Source organism: Anabrus simplex, chromosome X (assembly GCF_040414725.1).
Source record: "Anabrus simplex isolate iqAnaSimp1 chromosome X, ASM4041472v1, whole genome shotgun sequence".
NCBI lineage: Eukaryota > Metazoa > Arthropoda > Insecta > Orthoptera > Tettigoniidae > Anabrus > Anabrus simplex.
Window position 1 is genome coordinate 58,566,463 of NC_090279.1, and position 27,221 is coordinate 58,593,683.

Consider the following 27,221-nt stretch of genomic DNA (forward strand, 5'->3'; position numbering starts at 1 on the left):
GCCGCCTCCTCCTCCTCCGGCTCTCGGGAGAGGCCTCCTCCTCCCGCGGGAAATTTGAATTTTGGCGGGAAATTTGAATTTTGGCGGGAGATTTGAATTTGTAAACAAAGCCACGTGCTTTTTGACAGCTGTCATCGACAACAACGCATCGCTAACCTCAGTACTGCCATCTTGACGGGCCTAAACCTCACTAGTGCCAACTTAACCTAACTAGCATGAGGTAAACAAACCCACGTGTTTTTTGACAGCCACGTGCTTTTTGACAGACAACAACGCATCGCAAACCTCAGTACTGCCATCTTGACGGACCTAAACCTCAGTAGTGCCAACTTAACCTCACTAGCATGAGGTAAACAAAGCCACGTGTTTTTTGACAGCCACGTGCTTTTGACAGATTTGTAAACAAAGCCACGTGCTTTTTGACAGACAACAACGCATCGCAAACCTCAGTACTACCATCTTGACGGGAATAAACCTTAGTGGTACCAACTTAACCTAACTAGCGAGAGGTAAACAAAGCCACGTGCTTTTTGACAGCCACATGCTTTTTGACAGCTGCCATCCGCCATCTTTGAGCACCGTGCTGCCCTCTTTCGTCACCTGTCATCGGCAGTGCTGCCATCTTGACGGGTCTAAACCTTAGTGCTACCAACTTAACCTAACTAGCGCGAGGTAAACAAAGCCACGTGTTTTTTGACAGCCGTCATCCGCCATCTTTAATCCATAGAGCACAGTGCTGCCCTCTTTAGCTACTTACCTTTGAAATGTGGTGGCGGATAATTTGAAAAATGCTTTTTGACAGCAGCCATATTGCATCGCAAACCTCAGTGCTGCCCTCTTTAGCTAGATACCTGTGGTAGCAGACAATTCCACGTGACAGCAGCCATCTTTGAGCACCGTGCTGCCCTCTATGTGGTGGCGGCAAATTCCACGTGCTCTTGTTTGGAAACAAACTCACGTGCTTTTTTGACAGCTACCATCCACCATCTTTAATCAACAGAGCACAGTGCTGTACTCTTTAGCTAGATACCTTTGAAATGTGGTGGCGGCAATTTGAAAAATTCTATGTGCTCTTGTTGGGAAACAAAGCTACGTGCTTTTTTTGACAGCTGTCATCCGCCATCTTTAATCAATAGAGCACTGTGCTGCGGGCAATTTCGTTAGCTGTCATCCGCCATCTTTAATCCAGAGAGAACAGTGCTGCACTCTATGTGGTGGCGGCAAATTGAAAAATTCCACGTGCTCTTGTTTGAAAACATACTCACGTGCTTTTTTGACAGCTGTCATCCGCCATCTTTAATCCAGAGAGAACAGTGCTGCACTCTATGTGGTGGCGGCAAATTGAAAAATTCCACGTGCTCTTGTTTGAAAACATACTCACGTGCTTTTTTGACAGCTGTCATCCGCTATCTTTAATCCAGAGAGAACAGTGCTGCACTCTATGTGGTGGCTGTAAATTCCACGTGCTTTACAAACCCATGTGCTTTTCTGACAGCTGTCATCCGCCATCTTTAATCCAGAGAGAACAGTGCTGCACTCTATGTGGTGGCGGCAAATTCTACGTGCTTTACAAACCTATGCGCTTTTCTGTCATCCGCCATCTTTAATCTAGAGAGAACAGTGCTGCACTCTATGTGGTGGCGGCAAATTCTACGTGCTCTTATTTGGAAACAAATTCTACTCGCTCTTCAGCTGTCATCCACCATCTTTAATCAAAAGAGCACCGTGCTGCCCTCTTTGTGGTGGCGGATAATTTGAAAAAAATTCAGCAGCCATCTTTAATCCAGAGAGAACAGTGCTGCCCTCTTTAGCTACTTACCTTTGAGGCGGTTAATTTGAAAAATTCAGCAGCCATCTTTAATCCAGAGAGAACAGTGCTGCCCTCTTTAGCTACTTACCTTTGAGGCGGTTAATTTGAAAAATTCTAGCTGCCATCTTTAATGAAAAGAGCATCGTGGTGCTATCTTGCGAGTAATATTTTACGTCACAGCTGTCATCCACCATCTTGCATTGCTAACCTTAGTGCTGCCCTCTTTAGCTACTTACCTTTGACGAGCTGTCACCTGCCATCTTGCATCGCAAACCTCAGTGCTGCACTCTATGTGGTGGCGGATAATTTGAAAAAATCTTTTTTGACAAGCAGCCATCTTTAATCAACAGAGAGAACAGTGCTGCCATCTTTAGCTACCGCTATCTTACATCGTTTACCTCGCTGCTGCACTCTATGTGGTAGCGGCTAATTCGAACAAGTTTAATCACGCATCAGGCAAGCTAGAGTAAGCACGTGCTGTTGTGATGACATCATCATGCATGTTTAGACTTGTCCGTTTTCTTAAGAGTAAGTCGATGTAAAGGAATGTGGTAGCGGTAAATTCGAACAAGTTTAAACATGCATCGGGAAAGCTAGAGTAAGCACGTGCTGTTGTGATGACGTCATTGTGCATGTTTAGACCTGATCGTTTTTCTTAAGAGTAAGTCGGAGTAAAGCAATGCAATAAGTACAACATTTTTGAATGCGATCAAATATTTATTTACAAATCTACTACAACAGTGTTAGTTTTTTGCTGCTGACAAGGTTGGTGTGCTTCTTAACAACGTATGCTTCTGAAATGCCTCCTGCAACATTCAAATTAAACAAAGCATTTAGAAATATATTTTACTAAGTATGTTATGCTTTACAGAGAAGATCATATACTTCTTACCTTGCTGTTATTCCTTTTCGGAATCATCATCATCATCATGAAGTACTAGAGAAAGTTCATTCATACACTGTGTACAGTGTTCAATCCTCGGATTTGGTCCATCCCAATCATCATCACCATTTTCTCCTCGATGCTTGTAATGTCGTTCACAAGTTCTGCATAAAGCTACTTCGATTGACATCTTACTGTGTAGAGGAAGGATGTCCCAAAAATTATGTACGTAAGAGGCAGCGTACGTATATAAAAATCCTGGTGGTAAGTATTGAATAAGATGTTTCGGCATCGACGATCTACGTTTATAGAACATCTTAATAGCCTCACTCACTCGTGAAACATAAATAAGATGTTGCGTATGAGCATGCAAACAGCATGCACATTTACAGTTTTGTTCCATAGCGTACGATGTCGAAGCACACACTAATGAAAATGAAAAAGATCTATTCTTATTTATAGTCTCGTAACAATATTCGTTAGCGGATGGTAAGTAACATCACTCATATGAATAATAAGACAATAGGCTGCTGTGTTAGCAGGAATGTTTTCAGATGTTTCAAATTCTAAACGAATATCAACTGGAGATTCTTTTATAGATTCTTCATGATAAGAGCAGTCTATAACTACAATCGGTGCTTTATTTTTAAATTCTTGAGGTGTAAATAGCGGACGATCTTCTTTCTGATAATACGATGATTGAAATTTACAAAACATGTCATAGAGCATCCCAAACTTATTTTTCTCAAAGTTAATGTCGATGTTTTCGTAGGGATACGTAATTCCATTGAGATATAGTCTAACGTGTCTTAATTTGCAGTGATCAAACAGTGAGCTATCTTTTTCGTGATTGAATTTACGATTAGTTTGAAATCCAAAAATAATGTACAAGGGCTTCTCAGTAAAACGTGATGTTTTAACAGCCCAGCTATGCTTGTTTGTAGGTGGTAACACAGGATATTCATGCAGCTCCCAACTTCTAAAACGTATAGGTAATGGTGTATCATTTTCTACAATCTTGAGCAATCGAAGTTTTTCACGATCAGATAAGGTTACATGTGGGATCCGCCACAGTATACGATGCAGTGTTATTTTCGATTCTACAGGTGTTTCTACTGCTTTAAGAGAATTGTAATCACTTCGATCACGGATTAGAATAAGCTCTTGTTTTGCGTTGATTATAATACGTGTAAAGTCTTCTGCGAATCCGAAAATATGTTTCAGTGATAACATACCCGTAAAAGTTCCATCCTCATTAATCATCCAGTTGTTAGTAGCTTTTGGACACCATCCAGCCATCCGCAAAAGATTACTTTCTTCATCACAGAAAGAAGGGTAGAGTTTCATTGCACTTGTAATACCAACATTCTTCGTTCGATCTATTTCAACATTATTTACTTCATATCGCGCTTCAGAAAAGAGAAAAGCTAGAGCATGGTTGTTTAGTTGTGAAGTGCTTGGTCCACTTCCATCAGACTTTTCTAATCGTCCTTCAATATAGAGGTAGCTTTCGTGTGGTAAGGTGTAAACATCTTGTTGATTAATGATAAAATGAATTTCATCATTGTTATTTAATCCAAACGTAAAAGGTTGATAGGAATGAAGCTCACTTCGTACTACACCTTCACGACTTTCTACTGTATTCGTAATGTCTAGCATTTCTTCCATTCTGTTGTAGTAGTGTATATCCTAAATCTTGGAGTATCTGCTTATGGGTATCTGTTAACTCGATGAGTCTCTGCACACATGTAGTATGTCTTCGGAATGTACACCGTGTTTTATAGATGGTTTTCATACTGGTTTAAGATGTAGTTTGTAAGCTACGTACGCGTGCTGATCTAAATGAATAAGCTGATTATGTTTATTTACAAGTCTAAGAGTAATGTTGCTAATGTGTTTTACAGACACAGGATGATAAAGAACTACTGCTGGTTTCTCACAAATAGTATATCCACGTTCCTCTGTAACGATAAAGTCGTGCAGGACGTGCGAAGGTTGTAGATTACTATTCAAGTCTGTAATAATATTACAAGTAATGTTCACATTATAATCATCGAAGAGTTTTATAGGTTGATCAGACTCGTAACGTACGTTCGGTAGGAGCTCCCTCGATGAAAATCCAAGCAGTGGTCCAATCGAATCAGGTTGTGATTTGAAGTCAATCTTAAATGATGATTCAATAACACATTTATGCGTAATGTTGCTTATAGTGATTGAGAACTTGTAATTATGATTACTAAAACTATCTTCCCCAAACTGATCAATTAACGTACTTTCAATATAGTCGTGAATATCATCTACTGTATAACTACCTGAGGGTAGTGTTAGCACATACTCATCGTAATAGAACTTGTTTAAACCATCACGCACATTATAGATTTTATTGTAGCTTTCAAACGATACTAGTCCAAGACTATGCGGCTGATAACCAAGTTCGATTGGTGGATTAAAATAGATGGTTGTTTCAGGTCCTTCTCCACGTACAGCAAACGTTCTTTCACTGTTCGTCATCACGTAGACACTAATACACTTTCTCTACTGTCTGGGTTTGATATAAGAACATAAGACATAATCGTCCGCACATGCGTGTATTAAAGTTTTGCACACGGTTTTTATTGTAAACAATGTCTGCACTGCTTCCGAAATAACGTATGAGCTCAAAAGGAGGAGGTAAATCTCCATAGCTATCAAAATACCATACTTTAGATTTACGTTTTACATAAGCAACGTAATGAGTTCCAGGTCCACGACTGTCGTCCAAGTTAATTACGGCACTTTCACGTTCACGTGGACGTGCTGGTAGTTGATCGCGCATATACACTCCTCGAAAATAATGAATTCCTAGTTGTTTAGCAAACGTAAAAACTTCATCATGCGTTAGAGCTCGATATGGCAGTGCATTCAGTAGACGTTTTTTGGAGAAATGTAGATACCAAGCCCTTTCTTGTATGGCGCTAGCTTCATGTTCACACCTTTGCCTCGTAACGCAATTGCCTCCATCGTCTTGTTATGACGTTCACTCTCTTTCAACTGTTGTTTCGCTTCTTCTACAGCTTTGACAGTTCTCGCTACAGCACTAGCACCACCTAGCAATGACCCTAAAGCTGCTAAGCCAGCAAACAGCGCAGGAAGAAATCCACCTCGTTTTGGTACAGGAATAATTCGCGCACGTTTACTAAATATTGCTCTGCACTTTGGAGAAATTCTCGCTCTTGCTGCGCGTAACGCCTTAGTAATAGCTACACGAGGATTGTATTCCCCTCGAATAGCTTTTTGCGCAGCCTTTATAACATCTTTCCATCCAACAGTTTTTACTTTCTTCTTCTTCTTCATGTCGTTTGGATATCGTTGTTTCACCATGCTGGACACGACTTTACTAGTCAAGAGCAAATCATAAACTAACCGTTACCTCTTGTTTCGTTTAATATATATATTACTATTACGTACTTTATGATTCAGTTATCATGAAGATTATAAAGCAGCAAGACACGCTACCTGTTACCGACATTGTACCACATCTCTTACCTACTTCTAGTACAACTACAAGAAAACGTCATGGAACGTTGTTTCCTTTCACTGTTCGATGTATTATATCAGGTCCGTCGGGATGCGGTAAAACAAATCTTTTACTCACACTTATTACTTCTGTAAATGGTGTACGCTTCGAGAATATTTACGTTTTCGCAAAGTCACTCTATCAGCCGCTATATACTATTCTACAAACTGTAATGCACGATCTAGTTAAAGATGGAATAAGATATTTTAAATTTAATTCACATGAGCAAGTACCATCACCAGACGATGTGCTTCCTAATTCTCTAATGATCTTCGATGATGTCGCAACAGAACAGCAAAACGTTATTCGTGCATTCTTTAGTATGGGTCGACATAAATATGTTGATTGCATCTATTTGTGCCAAACCTATTCTCGTGTGCCCAAGCAGTTGATACGCGACAACGCAAATGTTATTGTGCTTTTTCGGCAAGATGAGCGCAACATGCGACATGTGTATAACGATCATGTTAACACTGATATGACATTCGATGACTTTAAACGTATGTGTGCTAAATGTTGGTCATTACACCGTTACAGCTTTTTAGTTATTGATAAAGAAAGTGATGTACAGCATGGACGATATCGCATGGGTTTCGATCATTTTATATGCATTAACACAGAATTACAGTAACTACTTGATTAAAAACCACCATCATGTTAACATCTAGCAAGGAGATCACAAAACATATCATCCAAGCTCGAAACAATATTCGACGGAAATTTAAAGAGCTTAAACGTATTCAAGCAGACACGGATTTATTTTTAAAAACACAGCTAAGTACACCACTCAAAGAAATTTTTTATTCTACTTCATTACCGCAGTCTACTTCAAGTTTTGCTTCTATGCAAACATCATATCATAAAGAGAAGCATGAAGAAGAAAAGCATGAAGAAGATACGGAAGAGAAGAAGCAGGATGTAGATCAAGAAGAGGAAGATAAGGAAGAAGAAGAAGAAGAACTTAATGATGCATCACCATCTAAGCGTGTTGAGTTTTTAACTACAGATATTATTGCAGAAACACCTACTACATCGACGCAAAATCTACCATCTTTGTCTGAGGTTATGATTACACCAGAGTATCGCAATCAGTTTAGAACTTTTATTCAAGATACCTATGGATCTCTCTTTGCACCTTATATAGAAAAACTTTTTACAGGACAAACTGACACTACCTATGGTATTCGCTACGAAGATGACTGTTTCCGGATAGGAAATTCAAATGTTAAGATTAATAGCAACAAACTCATTGTAAAAGGTGTTACCTATAAACCTACGAAAGGACTCTTAGAACTTCTTTTCTCACGAATACCTGACAAGGATATAATTTTACAAGATGATCTTAAAAAGTATAAAGCAATACTTTTTGCTACTGATGCAACACGACGTAATTACAAGAGAACAGAAGCTGTAAATGCGAATAAGAGTTACAAGTATCGTGAGTTTATTTCTAAGCTGTTTCCGACTGCACGTAGTCTAGACGTTATCTACAAGCCTTTGTTGCCGTATGTGGATGTAAGATACTGGAATGACCCAAACTTACTCGTTGAACGATTACAACTTTTAAGAGCATCGCAAGAGGCTGGTCACACGGGTCACGGATCAGAAATTCTAGAAATAGAAAGAGAACTACGTTATGCCGGTATTATTTTGTAATGGCTCGTCAAGGGAAGATCTCACCTGTAAAGGTAAACATCGCACATGAGTTACATAAACCAGCACGTCGCACCTACTGTCGCAGACGCGTTATTACACGAGGAAAAGATGATCTCTGGCAAGCAGACTTAGTAGAAATGATTCCATATGCTTCTAGTAATAAGGGCTATAAGTATCTACTTACTGTTATCGATGTGTACTCAAAGTTTGCTTTTGCACAACCCGTGCGTTCTAAAACAGCAGCTCAAGTTAAAGAAGCATTTAAACATATTGTTGAAGAATCGAAACGCTGCCCAAGGCTTCTTCAAACTGATCAAGGTAAAGAGTTTTACAACAAGGATTTTTCTTCTTACCTCAAGTTACTTGGCATTCAACACTACTCTACGTTCAGTAATCTCAAGGCAAGTGTTGTAGAACGCTTTAATCGTACACTCAAAACAATGATGTGGCGAGAATTTACAGCGCAAGGTTCATATCGTTGGATTGATCTGCTACCTAGACTTTTATCTACCTACAACGATACACCTCATCGCACTATCGGAACAAAGCCACGTCTTGTTACAAAGAATACACCTCGTCTAGATGCTATTCATCTTGTAATCAAAACAGCTGATCCACGTCGTCATCGCTTTAAAGAAGGTGATTTCGTTCGCATCAGCAAACACAAGTCTATCTTTGCAAAAGGATACACACCTAACTGGAGCACTGAAATTTTTCAAATCAGAAGTGTTAAGCTTACTAATCCAGTTACGTATTTACTTCGCGATCTCAGAGGACAGCCTATTGAAGGAGGATTCTACATCGAAGAACTGCAGAAAACAAAATATCCTGATCACTATTTAGTTGAACGTGTTATTCGACGTCGTGGTAATAAACTGTATGTTAAATGGCTTGGTTTTAATAACAGCTTTAATTCATGGATTAATAAAGAGGATGTACTTTAAATCTTATGTGTGTGTTTTCTTTTAATCCTCCACGTTTCCTTTCTTCTAAGTCACTAGGACATGCTGTAGGATTAAACAACACCTGTAATATGTTTTGACAATTCATATTTATTTTAGACTATATACATACATTTTTATCCTTTGTTTATGTTACGGTCTTTGACACTCAGTTTTCGTTTTATTGCACCAACAACGACAAGTGCTGCTATATTCTTCTGAGCAGCTAAAGCACTAGGTAATAACACACACACACACACACACACAGCATAACTTTACGAAGCAGATTTTAACAGCTACACTCTATGCAGGCAGCATGTAACTACGTATCAGGTGAATGTGTTCTAGGGCCGCAGGGGAGATGAAGCACGAAGAAAAGAAGATCAATCACTCTATTGATGAGCCCACGCCCAACATGCTTCCTCATCTTTCTCCCAGCACGTTTCTTCACCTTTTCCTTGTTTACTCTCTCCACAGCCATGATAAGTGTTTATAAGCGAAGACAACTCGTTAGTTTTAGGTCCGTGATACAGTTTAATTAGTTGACATGTACGGCACTGTCTCACAGAAGGTCTTCTAGCTAAACTCACGTGTTCATGATGTAAACTACACGTTTGAAGCTCTGACAAAACGGGATCTTGAGTCCACTCACGGGGCACCTTTTCCCAAATCTTCTTTACAGCATTCGCAGCTACATTAACCAAAAATGCCTTTGGTAATGCATTTAACTCTTCTTCAGTAAAAGTGTTTAGTTTCTTCTTGCATGCATAAAACTTTACGATCGCCTTTTCAACTGCGTTACACTTAGTATCTGTTAGAAATGACATGATGTCTTTACTCTACAAATGTTTCTTTTACACTAAGGTTATTTCGACACTGCACTTTACATATGTTGTCTACTTCCCGGCATGCACTGCGACACAACCAATCAAAGAGCATACCTACATGTTGTAAAGACTGTTTACTTGTTTCTCTGCTATGCTCTTTCGGAAGAGTTTTAAATGATGGGCACCCCAATTCATGCATGTCGATAACTTCACATGATGATGGTAGAAAATCACGCAACCATTCTTTCTTTTCACAACCCTTTAAAAGAACAAGATCTGCTCTTGACAAATGTGCATTCATCATTAAAGGTAGAAAACGATAAGGTATTCCTTTTTCTTCCCACTTCAAACCTAAATTGTTTTCAATCCACTGAGTCTGCTTTTTATCTTCATCTGTTTGCAAACAGTAAGGGAACGGTGGACTAAATACTAAACTAACAAGTTTTGGAGCCCACAACACACTGCAATCTAACACAGCCACCTCTTTAAACACAAATTTGTTTCCATTTACTTTAAAGCCTTGCACATCAACTATTAATGTTTTTGTCATGTTTGCACTCTACACTCTATCACTGTTTCTCGAAGACTAAACCTTTTAGTCAACGAACGGGTTTAAACATGCACAATGACGTCATCACAACAGCACGTGCTTACTCTAGCTTGCCTGATGCGTGATTAAACTTGTTCGAATTAGCCGCTACCACATAGAACGCAGCAGCGAGGTAAACGATGTAAGATGGCGGTAGCTAAAGATGGCAGCACTGTTCTCTCTGTTGATTAAAGATGGCTGCTTGTCAAAAAAGATTTTTTCAAATTATCCGCCACCACATAGAGTGCAGCACTGAGGTTTGCGATGCAAGATGGCAGGTGACAGCTCGTCAAAGGTAAGTAGCTAAAGAGGGCAGCACTAAGGTTAGCAATGCAAGATGGTGGATGACAGCTGTGACGTAAAATATTACTCGCAAGATAGCACCACGATGCTCTTTTCATTAAAGATGGCAGCTAGAATTTTTCAAATTAACCGCCTCAAAGGTAAGTAGCTAAAGAGGGCAGCACTGTTCTCTCTGGATTAAAGATGGCTGCTGAATTTTTCAAATTAACCGCCTCAAAGGTAAGTAGCTAAAGAGGGCAGCACTGTTCTCTCTGGATTAAAGATGGCTGCTGAATTTTTTTCAAATTATCCGCCACCACAAAGAGGGCAGCACGGTGCTCTTTTGATTAAAGATGGTGGATGACAGCTGAAGAGCGAGTAGAATTTGTTTCCAAATAAGAGCACGTAGAATTTGCCGCCACCACATAGAGTGCAGCACTGTTCTCTCTAGATTAAAGATGGCGGATGACAGAAAAGCGCATAGGTTTGTAAAGCACGTAGAATTTGCCGCCACCACATAGAGTGCAGCACTGTTCTCTCTGGATTAAAGATGGCGGATGACAGCTGTCAGAAAAGCACATGGGTTTGTAAAGCACGTGGAATTTACAGCCACCACATAGAGTGCAGCACTGTTCTCTCTGGATTAAAGATAGCGGATGACAGCTGTCAAAAAAGCACGTGAGTATGTTTTCAAACAAGAGCACGTGGAATTTTTCAATTTGCCGCCACCACATAGAGTGCAGCACTGTTCTCTCTGGATTAAAGATGGCGGATGACAGCTGTCAAAAAAGCACGTGAGTATGTTTTCAAACAAGAGCACGTGGAATTTTTCAATTTGCCGCCACCACATAGAGTGCAGCACTGTTCTCTCTGGATTAAAGATGGCGGATGACAGCTAACGAAATTGCCCGCAGCACAGTGCTCTATTGATTAAAGATGGCGGATGACAGCTGTCAAAAAAAGCACGTAGCTTTGTTTCCCAACAAGAGCACATAGAATTTTTCAAATTGCCGCCACCACATTTCAAAGGTATCTAGCTAAAGAGTACAGCACTGTGCTCTGTTGATTAAAGATGGTGGATGGTAGCTGTCAAAAAAGCACGTGAGTTTGTTTCCAAACAAGAGCACGTGGAATTTGCCGCCACCACATAGAGGGCAGCACGGTGCTCAAAGATGGCTGCTGTCACGTGGAATTGTCTGCTACCACAGGTATCTAGCTAAAGAGGGCAGCACTGAGGTTTGCGATGCAATATGGCTGCTGTCAAAAAGCATTTTTCAAATTATCCGCCACCACATTTCAAAGGTAAGTAGCTAAAGAGGGCAGCACTGTGCTCTATGGATTAAAGATGGCGGATGACGGCTGTCAAAAAACACGTGGCTTTGTTTACCTCGCGCTAGTTAGGTTAAGTTGGTAGCACTAAGGTTTAGACCCGTCAAGATGGCAGCACTGCCGATGACAGGTGACGAAAGAGGGCAGCACGGTGCTCAAAGATGGCGGATGGCAGCTGTCAAAAAGCATGTGGCTGTCAAAAAGCACGTGGCTTTGTTTACCTCTCGCTAGTTAGGTTAAGTTGGTACCACTAAGGTTTATTCCCGTCAAGATGGTAGTACTGAGGTTTGCGATGCGTTGTTGTCTGTCAAAAAGCACGTGGCTTTGTTTACAAATCTGTCAAAAGCACGTGGCTGTCAAAAAACACGTGGCTTTGTTTACCTCATGCTAGTGAGGTTAAGTTGGCACTACTGAGGTTTAGGTCCGTCAAGATGGCAGTACTGAGGTTTGCGATGCGTTGTTGTCTGTCAAAAAGCACGTGGCTGTCAAAAAACACGTGGGTTTGTTTACCTCATGCTAGTTAGGTTAAGTTGGCACTAGTGAGGTTTAGGCCCGTCAAGATGGCAGTACTGAGGTTAGCGATGCGTTGTTGTCGATGACAGCTGTCAAAAAGCACGTGGCTTTGTTTACAAATTCAAATCTCCCGCCAAAATTCAAATTTCCCGCCAAAATTCAAATTTCCCGCGGGAGGAGGAGGCCTCTCCCGAGAGCCGGAGGAGGAGGAGGCGGCCGAATCCCTGTATTATACTACTTACGCCCGGCCGCCTTTGCCCCCAAGAATTAACCTGGTACTCATTTTTGGTGTAGGATGAGTGAACCTCAGGGCCATAAGCACCTCCGGAAGTGGAAATCTAATTTCCTAAAATTTAAGACTTTCTGACGGGAATTCGAACCCAAGTCCTTCCGGGTGAACCGAGTACGCCTTTATCGCCTCGGCCAGGGAGCCCCTTTATTCTTGGTAATGCCAATATTAATGTCGGACTCACTGCACCTACCTTCCAGTAGATGATCCTTGTAAACTACGAACAACAACATTGAAGATTACAGCCATATCCCACCCCTGTAAGTACCTTGAATCAAGAACTCGTTCTACCTTCAACTTTCAATGCCAACATAAGTGAGTGTTATTGCTCCCAATAATCTAGGCTTAATCCTATATCCTCCCAGTGTGGCTGACATCCTTCCCTGAAGTACTCTGTCATATACCTTCTCTAGATCTACGAAACATAAACACAACTTGCTATTCATATCATAGCACTTTTTACTTATGTGACGAATACTGAAGACCTGACCATGAAAACCCCACTGAGGTCTGAAACCACACTGGTCTCATCCAACAGAGTATAAGACATTTATTGGTTTCTCCCTCATGAAATACTAGTGAATACCTTGCCCGGTGCACGAATGAATCACCATCATCAGTGTCGTTGAAGTACCTTGATGGTTCTAGCAGTCCTCTTGCTTATAAATAGGTGCAATTACTGCTTTAGTCAAATCAGAAGGACCTTTACTAACTTTCCAGGCTCATCTTATTACTCTGTGAGCTTCGTTGTTCGCGGCGTCAAGATGAATATTTCCTCTTATATTCCTTCCACCTGTACCATTATTTGCTCGGAAGTACTATGAGTTTACCACATTAATCCAAAACATTATTTTTTTCCTTTTTCCCTCCGTACCCCGCACACCGCCCATCCCTTTTCAACACTTGTTAAAAGCATTTGATTTTCTCCTATCCCTTCCTCATAATCTCCGCTTACCGAAATATCATTATTTCCTAACTCTTCCTAACTCGCCCATTTCTACTTTACTTGTTATTTTTCCCCATTACTGTGGGTCGATAGATTAATATCGAATACCTTTTCTGTCACCTCTTTGCTTCCAAAGAATCCTGCACTGTCAAAACGAATTGGAAATCCTTCACTCCCGGAGGCTTGCTTAAAATATTCTCAGCTCGGTAATTTTGTGAGACAGGCTGCTAATCTACTTACACATAATCCAAGTGAAAGTCTCTCCTTTGACAGGTTAGCGACCTACGGTTGATTCTATAGTCCTCGCCTCTTGAGCACAAGGAGGGCCATGACTCAGAATATGTCCGAGGCGCCCAATACTACTCCCGACTCAAGTAGGTCCATGACTCAGAATATGTCCGAGGCGCCCAATACTACTCCCGGCTCAAGGAGGGCCATGACTCAGAATATGTCCGAGGTGCCCAATACTACTCCCGACTCAAGGAGGGCCATGACTCGGAATATGTCCGAGGTGCCCAATACTACACCCGACTAAAGGAGGGCCATGATTCAGAATATGTCCGAGGTGCCCAATACTACTCTCGACTCAAGGAGGGCCATGACTCAGAATATGTCCGAGGTGCTCAATACCACTCCCGACTCAAGGAGGGCCATGACTCAGAATATGTCCAAGGTGCCCAATACTACTCCCGACTCAAGGAGGGCCATGACTCAGAATATGTCCGAGGTGCTCAATACCACTCCCGACTCAAGGAGGGTCATGAGTCCGAGGTGCCCAATACTACTCCCGACTCTCAGTAGCACTTACTCGTCCCCTCAGTCGTTGCCCATAGTTCAAGTACTAGGACGTGACTGCAGTCACTCACACGACAACAGTACCCTGGGCTCATGGTTGGACACGAAACAGGTTCAACAACGAAGCAGCCGTCAAAAACGCCTTCGAAAAGTTTCTCACCATGAGACGGTCGATCAGGTGGGAAACGGGTGCGAATGCTCCTGCATCGCGTAGGGGAAGTGAATTGCATTTAATGATGCACATCCTAATTAATAAGAAATCCTCGTCATGGAGTTACCGTTGTGAGAATTGTTACTACCAACTAGTAGGTACAAGGTGTTTCTTGATCACCAAGACACTCATGGCGAGAAGAGGACCCACATGTGCGACGATAAGTATTACAGGTAAAGCTCGTAAACAAACAGCCCGTGTGAATAAGAATGTGTCGCTTCCTGTTTAAATGTACTGCCTGTCGTAATATTTCATTATTCTCTTTATAACCTTTCTTTTCACACACACTACCAATTATCAGCAGCTGTCAGCTACTCCGATCTCTATTTATAGCTGATGTCGTGTTTTACCGATTTCTTACTAAACATTTCCTTATTTTCTGCGAATCACTTGAAGTAATTCGTGAGGCAGGGCCCAGAAACATACTTACAATATCCATATTTCAATTTTCGCTACTAAAATGTACTTTTCGCTACTCGTTCAGATGGTCTCGAACACAGTATTTTTGTATATAACAAACGGTTTTGAACGATGACGACCGTACGTAAATGCTGTCTCTGTTTCAGGATATATATCGCCGTGAATTAGCTAGAAGGATACGCGTACCACCGTTATCACCTTGATTGATATTACTGAGCAGAGCCAGAGCGGGAATGTCTTTACTTTGACACGTGAAAATGTTGGAGGATCCCTCACAGACTTTAAGAGTTCTAACAGGCAGCAAGCTACAACTTTTTAGATTGCCAGATTACCAGGTCTCATTTACATCAGAGCCAGAACTTCATATTCCTCCAAGATATTGATTTATCTCAGTCTCAAGTGCAGAAACGCAGTCCCGTGTTTTGTCGCAGACTTTCTCATTTCTGATTGGTAGAATGTGTGGCCTTGTTCTTACCGTTTGCACTCATAGAATGATGACCAATTCCGTTGGTGATAAAACAGCACTTGTCTGGTCATCACATCCTCCTGAGATACACAGCCGGATGGCCTTCCTGACGTGGGGAGAGGTGTTCTCTATTGTGTGAGCTGAGAACTTTCCTATTAGGACAAAACGGAAACCAGATTTTTTGAAGTAGCGAATGCATCTCACAGTGGACACAGACCGAGTGAGGAGCAGAGTAAGTACACAGATTGTAATTTTACAGGAAGTTAAAAAAACGTTTTACTTCGTAACCAAAGAAGACATGTCAACATTCTAAACAGCAAAATCTGGGTATTGAGGTTATGTTCTCGAATCAGTCATGATTGGAATCATTTCCCAATACATGAAGGCGTCATTCCAATTATAGAATTCCACTTAATACGTTTTGAAACAATTCGCTGAACAAAATACGTTTTGATTCAACCTTTTATTCAGATAATACGATTTGAAACGTTCAGATTGTTATTGTTAGCTACAGCGCATCATGTACAGTACATTGGATGTTTACAGTCGGTCTACCAGTATCTGAGGTTGAAACAGAAAATTGTAAACTGTCGAACTCCTTCCAGTTGTCTTCAAATCTGGTTTCCAGCAGGTTCTCGACGTGAGGTTCTGCTCTCGGTTTATCGATTACGGGCGGTTCATGTACCTGAGGGGTCATCAAACCTGTACGTCGGTTCCATCTTTACGTAACGTGGTACTGACCACTATTCTCGCTTTTCTTCAGAATCATCGTCTTGTTAAAATGCTTGGCGAGGATCTTGTAGTCCCTTCTAACCATTCTTTTCCTCGATGTTTTACATCTCTGGGTATTCCTCGAGAGTAACGATGTCAGAGCACTTACGAAGAAACTTTTCTACAACACGAAAAACCTTGTCTGCGTCTAAAAAGGAATGCTATATGACAGGAAAGATTACAACAATCATGGAAATGTTAGCGGGTGCTTTGGTTTGTAGCCATAAATTAGAGCATGGATAATATGCGTTCTTGTTTTGGCCTCCACATCCGTCTGCGAAGAGCCTGATACAGGTGATCGATTTATCGAAATGTACCTCATCTAAAAACGAAGTGACAGCTGATGACACCTCGTTTTGCCCTCTTTCAGCCTCAGTCTTATTCCATACACAAAATTTCGGATTCTGAATACTGACATCGCTAACACACCGTGCGCAAAATGATATTTGGAGCGAATAGAACGCTTCGCCAATTGATAATTTAGGAAGCGGTTGAACCTGTTGCACATCAAAGCAGAAGAACGTTGTGTTAGCAGGTCGTTCTCTCATAAGTTTGTGAAAAGCCTGTGAGCGAATTTTATCTGCTCCCATATCAGCTAGCAAACGATTCTTTTTATCACTATCTTTTTTAATCTGAAACAGCATTCCAGCGCAGTAATTTCGAACTTCCGTGGATGGTGTCCCAAAACCAATGTTGAACTGCGTACGCAAAATATTCAGAAAGAATCACTTTTTCACTTTCAGGTCCGCGGAAACACTCACCTGCGGGTAAGTAGCCCTCCATGGTGATCGAAAGTGAACGGGCATGCAAGCAATACCACACTGTAAAGTACGATATAAAAATAGCGGGAACAAGCAACAAAAGAGCGGGATAAATACAGGCTGGGAAACATTATCGTGAACATAATACGTTTTGAAACGATGCTCCTCCAGTGTTCGTAAACCTCCGTTGAAAAACTACTTGGTGTGTTTTGTACTTGAGATTTTCAAATTATTGATCTAAATAATGTAATCACATCTTCAGACCATCGCAATCAGACCTTGTAAATATATGGATCTTACTGTTCAGCAAATGTCTACAAAGCGGAGAATCTCCGAGGACTGAAGGAAATCGTGAATAAAGACATTATATAAAGGAAAGAACAAGGCAACAACTGAATCTCATACTGAGCGATTGCTCTAGATTATAATATCAGAAAGACTAACGAACTTCACTGACCATAAAATATAAGAGTATCAGTTCAGATTAAGAAAGAAACGATCACCTTCACAGGCTATAAAATGTCTACAAGAAGACATCTGGGCGGCTAAGACACCCCAAAGGCAAATACTGTATAGTCTTCACGTTCGACATGTTGGACAGGAACAGTATGGACCCCATGACAGAAGACAAGGCAATTGTAAAACTCATAGGAAAACTCCTATCACAAAGCAATGTAGCTATAAACGACGGGATAAGTATATCAAAAGAAATCCTTCAAACAAATTGAGTAATTCAAGGTGACCCAGTTAGTCCCCTCCTGTTTAACATTGCTACATCTGACGCAGAAAATCCATTGAAAATATGAAATCGGTGACGCTCTGTATGTATCCTCATGATATGGTCCTAGGTTCGCAGACCGATAATGACCTTAAAGAAGCCTTAAACAAACTGAACATTTGAGCTGAAAACAACAAATATCGTCATAAACCAGGAAAAAGTATACATATGGTTTTTCGAAGAGGGGCAGGTTACCGACCGAAGACAAGATGTTACTAGGAACAAGTACTTAGGACTAACTCTAGAGACATCAGGAACGTCATACAGGATCCACATCAGGGAAAGAGCGATAAGAGCTATGACTCTGTTCAGCGCTAAAATAGTACCAATTATCACGTACGACTTGGAACTGATCTAGGAATTTCTAGAGACAATAGAAAAAGTAAAAGTCCGCTTCCTAAAATGAGCCCTCGCAATATCAAAAAAGCGCCTTCAAGGCTTGCAAGAGAAACTTCCTTCAATGAGGACTTGAGATGTCACTTAACCAGCCAAGAAAATAATTATTGACCCTCCGATGAGACAAGCGGCCGAATGTAGAAGAGAATTTCTACTCTACAGATGCCATGATTGATAGAGGATGGACAAAAGGAAACCACGACGTGCGTTCTGCACTGACAAGCCTGGCGATACGTGGATACCACCACAGAATATGCAAGAATACAAAATACCATGAACCCAACAAGGACTCTTCGTGTAGTTTGTGTGACAAATAATACTCCTCCTGTTGCAAGAATCGCAAGAGAACCCTACTACATTATACCAGAGAATAAACACCCACACTTCCCCATGTGCATTTCTATGCTCTTATTAATTAATTAATTAAAAGTGCCCACATGTCTCGTCGTGAAAGTATAATAGATACGTAGTGTTCCTAACTTCGTCGTAATCGCCAAGAACTCAATGGTGTCTCTCTCTACTCGCACGTGAACAGTAATTTACAAATTGAGATGCTAACACTTCAGAGACATATGAAAGTTGTGTGGCAATAACATCCATATCCTTGATAACGACTACGGAACCTCCTGAACCTCAGACCAAGTAGTGACATCGTCGATAGTAAGACGACCAAAGCCAACTTCGCTGTTCTAATAGTCTCTGCGATTTTATCCCGGAAATGTTTTCTTCTGAACAGATGACGTCTAGACGTGAACCGCGGTGTCTTCAGTTGACCTCAGGTTAACTAATCGATACATATGTACTTGCTCTCTTCACCTTCACATCATCGACTCCCGAAGCAGTTTCTACTTTCTGGTGCGCTTGAATTTTCATATTTTTGTGATATTTGAAGCCATCTACTTCCCGTTTCTTCTCAGTTATAATAAAAGAAAGTGCTCGAATTTGTTATGAATCTCACTGTGCTCCCTTTTCAGCTTCCTTATTGCAGCTACTACAATCTCCGTTGCTCTTTGAGTCTTCGACTTGCACGTTTCGCATCACTTTATTCCCTGCAGCCACCAACAAGTGCAGTCTGACACTATCACTCCACTGGGGGTGATATTGGCACTGTGCCTTTGAGTATTTCGTTCATCGCATTTATGATTCTCATCGCTTCACTTTGGCTGAATTTTGGGTGGTTCACTGGTTTGTATTGACTTTAGATATGTTCGTGTCTGTTATAAAATGTGTACTACGGGTGACAGATCGCGATGGGCATAGTTTCGTCAGTGGGCGTGCGCAATGAAAGTAGAAAAATTACAGATGGGAAGGAACCTCCTAGGAAACCATCGCATGAAGGAGTCTTGTTTATCTCTGATGTTACTCAGTGGAACACAGGATGGCACATTACGATATGCAGGTGCTACCAGCACGCCGAGTGCTAGAGATCGGTGGCTGTGAGGATACCTTGGCCAGATCTTTCATGTATTAAATCCCTATTTTGTTTGTCATTCAGGGCGATATTGAAATAATGAGAATGTTTCCACAGTTATAGACAGACGGTCATTTCTGCGAAGTGATTGCCTCGTGTGATGATGTGCACAGCTACAACGGCACTTCTGTTGCCTTACACAAAGTTACTGAGGAAACGGCAATCATTGGCACCAGTTACACATTACAAGAACTCGAACTGTTAAGTGTTAAATACTATCTCTCAGTGAATGGATCATTTGCACTATGCAAACCATGTTATCTCCATAGTATGTATTAAAGACTATTAACATACATACATTATCATTATAGACTGTTATGCCTTTCAGCGTTCAGTACTTCCAGGGGTAACGACTATCTGTCTTTTGTTTCATAAATACGTTAACATGTGTGGTTCTTATTTCCAATTACTTGTCATACAACACTAGTCGTTTATAATGTTGTGAGTTTCTGACAGCACGGCGCGATTCTTACTAAGTGGACATTTTAGGTCAACAGATGGATAAAAAGGCAGTGCCACATCTTTTTCAGACGACAGTGCTCCAGGCATAGTGGATTTGATCTTGGTTTGAGGAGCATCAGCATGTACTTCAACTTCTTCTCTGGCCTATTCAATCACTCGAACCACTGTGGTACGTTATAGCGACAAGACTTCATCGTCTCTGAGGCAGATCGGTCAATATTTCATGTCGGCATTTGTTACTTATTACTATTTTCAGTTATTGGGTGGTGGTATGGTGGTGTTTGTATTTGATGAGGAACTAAAATTGGGCAGCCATCCACTAATGGAGCAAAAGAATGAAAATGTCTGACACTTCGAGAGATGAAGGTATCGGCCTAAGAAAGGGAAGGGGGAGATGAAAGTCTCCTCAGGTATCAAAAATGTAATATCGCCGTGGTCGGACAAGAACGAGAGTTAACCAAAGATAGATGAACGTGAGGAGCCTGACAAAATTATGTGGAAGTAATGCCAGGACTCAGCTAACTTCAGCACGGTCACTAAGTCACGCTCCAAAATGAAGAGCTCTTGGGGCGCATTTTATTATCCTCTTACGATTGGCAGGGAATACCATGGATGTATTCTATGGTCCCTACCCACGGGGTCGTACTTATCGGGAAAATAAAACAACAATGTTGTCGCAACCTCAAAACACACGGATAAGAATTACGATACTTGAAAATGTTGAAAATATACCGAAAGCGATGAATGTGTCCTATAAGGGACGGACTATTTATTAATAGAATTGTAAGAATAAGTACATCAAATCAGAATAGAAATACCGCGGTGCGTAATGATAGGGAATACAATTCAATACAGAAGAGCGGAACAGAATGTGGAAATGCACGTAATAGAGTACAACTGGCAGCACACGGCGTATCGACATGAAGTACCAGCTTCGTAACATCAAAGTTATCGGATTGAAAACTGAAGCACGAGATAACATCCAAGACTTCTTTATAAATTTCCACAAAGTGCTTCAGCTGCCTGTGAAAAGCGTAGATAAAATTGACATCGCTCCAATTCGTGGATCTGTGAACATATTCCGATCTCATTTACACGGAACTGGTTGACTTCATGATAGCAATATGTAATACCAGTCTGACGAATCACTCACGTGGTAAGTTGTTGCCATCAATAGAAATTATTTTTAGAATAAGATTACTGGTGGCTTAACAGTGCAGTCAAGTAGAACATCAGTGAATATTGTTTTAATAGGAATACCACTGGGAGAGCATTGAAGGTACCGGAAAGATAGAGAAGCCCCACGACGGTCGTGATTATGAAAGACTCCCAAGGCCATTGGTGTCGGACTAGAACAAGTGTTGACCCAGAGAGGTCGCACAAGAAAGATAAGAGAGAGGAGCCTGACAAGAATTTAGTGGGGAAAATGCCAGGCTCAGCTAGAGGAACCGTGGTCGTCAAACCACGGTCTCAAGTCAGATCCAGTGGTTGACCTTTTAGTGTCCTCTTACGACAAACAGGGGATAACGTGGATGCTCTTCTCCCAAATCCACTGGTGGTCCTGAAGGCTGAGGTTCGAATCCCGCTCTGTACTGGATTGATATTTTCATCCAGAAATGCGCGTGTTGTCAGGAAGTCCAGCTGGCCGTAAATCTGAGGCGAAGACCAAAATGATCCTGGGGTGTTCCAGTGACCTCGGAAATTACTGGGATAATCTGAAGAAAGGTAAAGTGTTATGGATCGAGTGTACGACACTTGTGTCCTGTGTTTCAGGTGAGCCTGCTCTCGGCAGTTGGTGGAGGCCTCGTGCATCGGATAACATAACTGGTAGGAAGTGCGCCGTTGCTGACTTGAGAGGTCTGCTGTTGAACTACAAATGTGCAGATCTCCGGTCCTTCATCTGCGAGATCCCGCTGTGAAGATCTCATGTACAGTGTTGATATATAATAAAGATACTTGTAAATAAGTCGTGACGTTCTTTCTCCGGTTTCAACACCAACTACAGGGAAACATTACAGAACAACGAGGTCATCAGTCGTGTATGTTCTACGTTCCCTTAAAACAACAAGGTAATCAGACATCTAATATTCTACCTTTCTTTAAAACATCAAGGTCATCGGACATGTAATGTTCCACATTCCCTCAAAAGTAACCAGGTCACCAGACATATAATGTCCTACCTACTTTTAAAACAACAAGGTCCTTAGACATGTCATGTTCTATGTTCCGTTAGAAACAACAAGGTCATCAGACATGTAATATTCTGCCTTCCTTTAAAAATAACAAGGTCACCAGACATGTAATGTTCAACCCTCCCTCAGAAACAACAAGGTCATCAGACATCTAATATTCTACCTTCCCTCAAAACATCAAGGTCACCAGATATATAATGTTCTACCTTCCTTTAAAAATAGCAAGGTCATCAGACATGTAATATTCCGCCTTCCTTTAAAAACAACAAGGTCACCAGGTATATAATGTTCTATATTCTCTCAAAAGTAACAAGGTCATCAGACATGTAATGTTCTACCTTCCCTCAAAAACAACAAGATCATCAGATATCTAATGTTCTGCCTTCCTTTAAAAACAATAAGGTCACCAGAAATCTAATGTTTTTTTTGCTACGGGCTTTATGTCGCACCGACACACATAGGTCTTATGGCGGCGATGGGATAGGAAGGGCCTAGGAGTTGGAAGGAAGCGGCCGTGGCCTTAATTAAGGTACAGCCCCAGCATTTGCCTGGTGTGAAAAAGGGAAACCACGGAAAACCATCCTCAGGGCTGCCAACAGTGGGATTCGAACCCACGATCTCCCGGATGTAAGCTCACAGCCGCACACCTTAACGCGCACGGCCAACTCGCCCGGTATCTAATTTTCTACCTTCCCTCAAAAGTAACAAGGTCACCAGATATGTAATGTTCTACCTTCCGTTAAAAACAACAAGGTCATCAGAAATGCAATGTTATACCAACCTTCAAAAACAATATGGTCACCAGACACATGATGTTCTACCTTCCCTGAAAATCAGCAAGGTCATCAGACACGTAAAGTTCAGCTTTCCCTTAAAAACAACAAAGTTATGAGACATGTAATTGGTTACCTTCTTTTATAAAATACAAGGCCATCTGGCATACATAGTGGGCATTGAGGTTTCACGCCATTGTTGATAGAAGTGTGCAACTGTGGTTTTCTCTACCGTCTCTCGACTCGTTCGACACTTTACTCAGGGACCGTCATCATTCTGGAGCTCAAATGTAGAGCTGACAGTCTACGTACAGCGATGGAACGACTGCGAACAGAGCAGCATTCAGTAAAGATCTTCATGATTTTGAACGTAATACACGAACCGGAAAACGCACGAGGGACATGGAGTCCCCTCAATCCCCTCTGTTTTATGGTGAAAATACCACCAGGTACCGTTCTAGACATTCCCAGGTAAAAATAAAACACGGCGACTAAGTGCTACTGCCGAGGAGCAGCCCCCTGAATTGTGATCCACGGCAGACCGTCACACACGTCAAGAAACCTCGCTCATCGAAGGCCCGCAAAAGTCTTCCATTATCCATCCCTACAGGCAGCTTTCAGAGGCCATTTGTTGGGCATAATCTTTACCTGGCTTGGCAATTGGAATCCCAGTGCCCTTACGCCATATGCTGTTGATCAGTCACTCAAATGGTTATGGATTTTGTACGGCCCAGGAGACGCTTTGCTGCACTCCTCAAGTCCATCTCCATGAAGGGCGCCTGAGATGGTGTGCCACAACCTCGCGCTTTATGGCCAAAACTGAACACACCTGCCGAAAGTGACGGGAGATGGAGATGAGTAATTGAATTGTGTACTCCGACGATACGTAGGAGTTCTGCCCACACTTGCGATGATGGAGTATGTGCCGTCACGGAAGACACATACTATACCTGCCATCTCGAATCCTTTAGGCCGTAGGTGTTTAATTACTATATGTTTGGTCATCTGACTAATTGCGAGAGATGCCGGAGGAGGAAACACTTGTTTGCTCTGCCGCAGTCGCAGTTCCCATTGTGGTTTTCAACAGACCTGCAATCACTTGGCGTTTGGAAAATTACGGCCAGTTTTCCCATGAGGCAGGCCGTGTTTCGGCACTTCGGACTGACTTTGTTATCGCCATCCATTTGCTATGGTGATGTTATGTGAGTTTGCGTTACATTGAAGAGCTAGGGAAGGAACGCAACTGGAAAGTACTCCAGTGTAACTACGGGGGATCCAAGAAGACTTACGTACTTCAGGTTTCAAGTCAAAAGTAGCACAACCTAAACTCAGCAAATTGCCTAATCATTTGCTTGCATCACTGAAATCTGCAGGACTCCCAAAGTGAGGGCTGGTGCTGTTCAATGATGAACAAGATGAAATAATTCTACTTTTCTACCTAAAACGAAGTTAGAACTGTTGGTCTTGTCGTTCCGTTTTCCTGCCACTTAGTGACTCAGTTGGTTCCATGGAGCCTTGAGGAACCTGAAGAAGCCTTTCCTTGACCTTCAGGTAGACATTGGTCATGCGGGAGAATTATGATTCATCTTTGGATTGATCGTGTTAGGCTTGAGTAAACAGGTGCTGAGATTCACAGTTCCGCTGACTGAACTCTCGTAATGTTCTCGTTAGAGGAATTTTGTACCGTCTTTTTGACATTGAACATTGCTGGGTTTAGGATGGTTCTCTATCATTAAGCTGACAGACTTCCACTCTGCAGCTTTCCTACAGCCTCTTGAGCTTCTGCGGGGCAATGTACGTCTGACACTAAAAGGACACTTCAATTTTTATTGGCATAGCAATAGTCAAATGGCAGAATTAACGGCCTGGTTGGTTCACACCCACTGTGGGTGGAGGCGATTGATAACAACCAAGTTATTCCTACCTTTCGCAAGAGGCGACTAAAAGGAGCCCTAGAGGTTCTTGATTTGGGATCGCTATTTGACGACCACTGCACACTGAACTGCGACTACCAGAGTCAAGATTTTGTCTGTCATAAACGTGTTAGATTGTTAATAACGTAATTCTAAATACAGGATGTAATGAAAGTAACATTAATATACACTTCTTTAACATGGCATTGCAGTCTATTTTCTGAGTTGTCCCTGAAATATTCACGGGCCCATGATTTCCTCTTGGTAGCTATCAATATGCGCTCTAACAACTGCATCGCTTTAACGACAGTCAAATGATTAGGCTTAAATTAAATGACTGACTTTTACTCGCAGGTTAAGTGTGATGTTGTATACCTACTTACTTCCCCGTGAATAGAAGGCCAAACTTCCCCTCACGACACGACCTGTTGTCCCGTTGCGCACGCTGTCAAAGCCTGTCGTTGTCAGTGTGCCACGTAACTGTGGTGTAAGGTGCGTGCTTATGTCCTCGAGAGCCTCATGAGGCATGCTTTTGTGAGAAAAAGCATTGAGAAGTTTTCGAGAATCTTGTTACCTATACCTAGTGCACAGTGACAAAGCATATAACTAGAGCTATTCAATACTGGTTTAACGGCAACGTCTCGCATGAGACCTGGTTGAGCACTGACCTGCGTTCACCTTTCGACAACATTGGGCAATCTTCCCTTTTATTGGCTTGTGAAGGTACACTCCCCTGTGCAGATTAGAAAGCTATTGGTCTTGGATGACTAGGGCCAGAAGAGCAGGTAAGTTATCGAGAAGTTTGCATTTCCCAGAAGTTTCACTTGGAGTTGCTGAGATCTAGGTATGGAGGTACAGGCCTCACATGTGGTATTGGTGACTTGATCCGGCATGTGGAATACGGTATCAAGAGTTTTAGTTCACACTGAAAAGCTGAGAAGTTAGACATTTGTGGCTTCGCCAGAACACATTAGTCATATTGAGACACAACACACCGCAAGGGAAACATTCCTCTACACGATCATGATCGTGTTGATCACCAGTCATATCGGTGCAGAAGTATGGAAAATCACAGACGTTGATCTGAAAAAGCAAAGAGGGTTTGGCTAGGACTGAGAAAGGAGAATGCCTTATACATTTTGTGATTTAGACAATAACACTCCTTCAATTCATGTTTATTACTATTAATTTGCAACATATAAAAGAAACAGAAGAAAAATTCTACTCATGGCATCTCTAAAATACAAAATGAACTAAGATTAGCACAAAATCACATAATCTCTGTGTCACAAAACAATCAAGATCTCGCAAGTTAACATAACACATCTCGTTCCATAAGCTGTAAAAATTCTTCTTTCTTGAGGAAACCAATTTCCATTGCTCAGAATTTAAATCCTGACCTTCTTGGTAATCAACCAATGGTAATGTTATCCAGAAATTATGCCCCACAAAAAAGATATTTTAAATGTTATTTAAACACCACTACTAAAATAAGTATGTTTTAGATTCACACAAAATACCATTCCTCATTCAATTCTGAGGAGTTCGAAAGAAATACCCTATACAGGGTGGCGCAAAAGTCACTGGACACTGATTTAAACAAAAGATTGAATTTATGTTTCATTACAAACACAAACAATGCTAACTGTATTCCGTCTGCATGAATACATCTTTCAAGTCTTACATACTGTATGGCATAGTGTGGTATCACTGTCCAAATCATGAAATGCGTCGTGTATGTAGTCTTTTATTTCAGCAATGGTCCTTAAAGACATCACGCAGGAAAAGTCCACAGACGTGATATCTGGTGAACGTGGAGGCATGTCACTCTTCGACCAATCACTTTTCTTTGGAATGTTTCATGTAAATAATCGCGGACGGCAGTGACATAATGTGGTGGTGCCCCATCACGTTGAAAATAATTTTCTTGAAAGTTTTCAGCACAAGACCTGGTATCAAGTAATTCTGAAACATGTCCAAATACTTATCCCCTGTAACTGTTCCGTCAAAAACATGGTCCAAATACGCCAAATAATGATATTGCCCCCAGACGCTCACACCAGGTTGATTTACTTGTTCTTCTAAGAAAAGATGTTTATTCTCAGTATACCAGTACGTGCATTTATGTCCGGTTAACTTAAAATTGGCCTCATCTGACTAAAGAATGCTATTGAATAGGTTAGGACCATCA

General features: G+C 41.5%; 1 protein-coding gene across 1 annotated transcript in view; it reads left to right on the forward strand.

The window, feature by feature from the left end:
* LOC137503270 (hemolymph lipopolysaccharide-binding protein-like) overlaps positions 1 to 22,071 on the forward strand; it is a 39,044-nt gene extending 16,973 nt beyond the window's left edge. Inside the window, exon 6 of the mRNA XM_068230816.1 lies at positions 21,926 to 22,071. Within this exon, the coding sequence (XP_068086917.1) occupies positions 21,926 to 22,071 (146 nt within the window). The remainder of the gene's footprint in view (positions 1 to 21,925) is intronic.
* Positions 22,072 to 27,221: the final 5,150 nt, after the last annotated feature.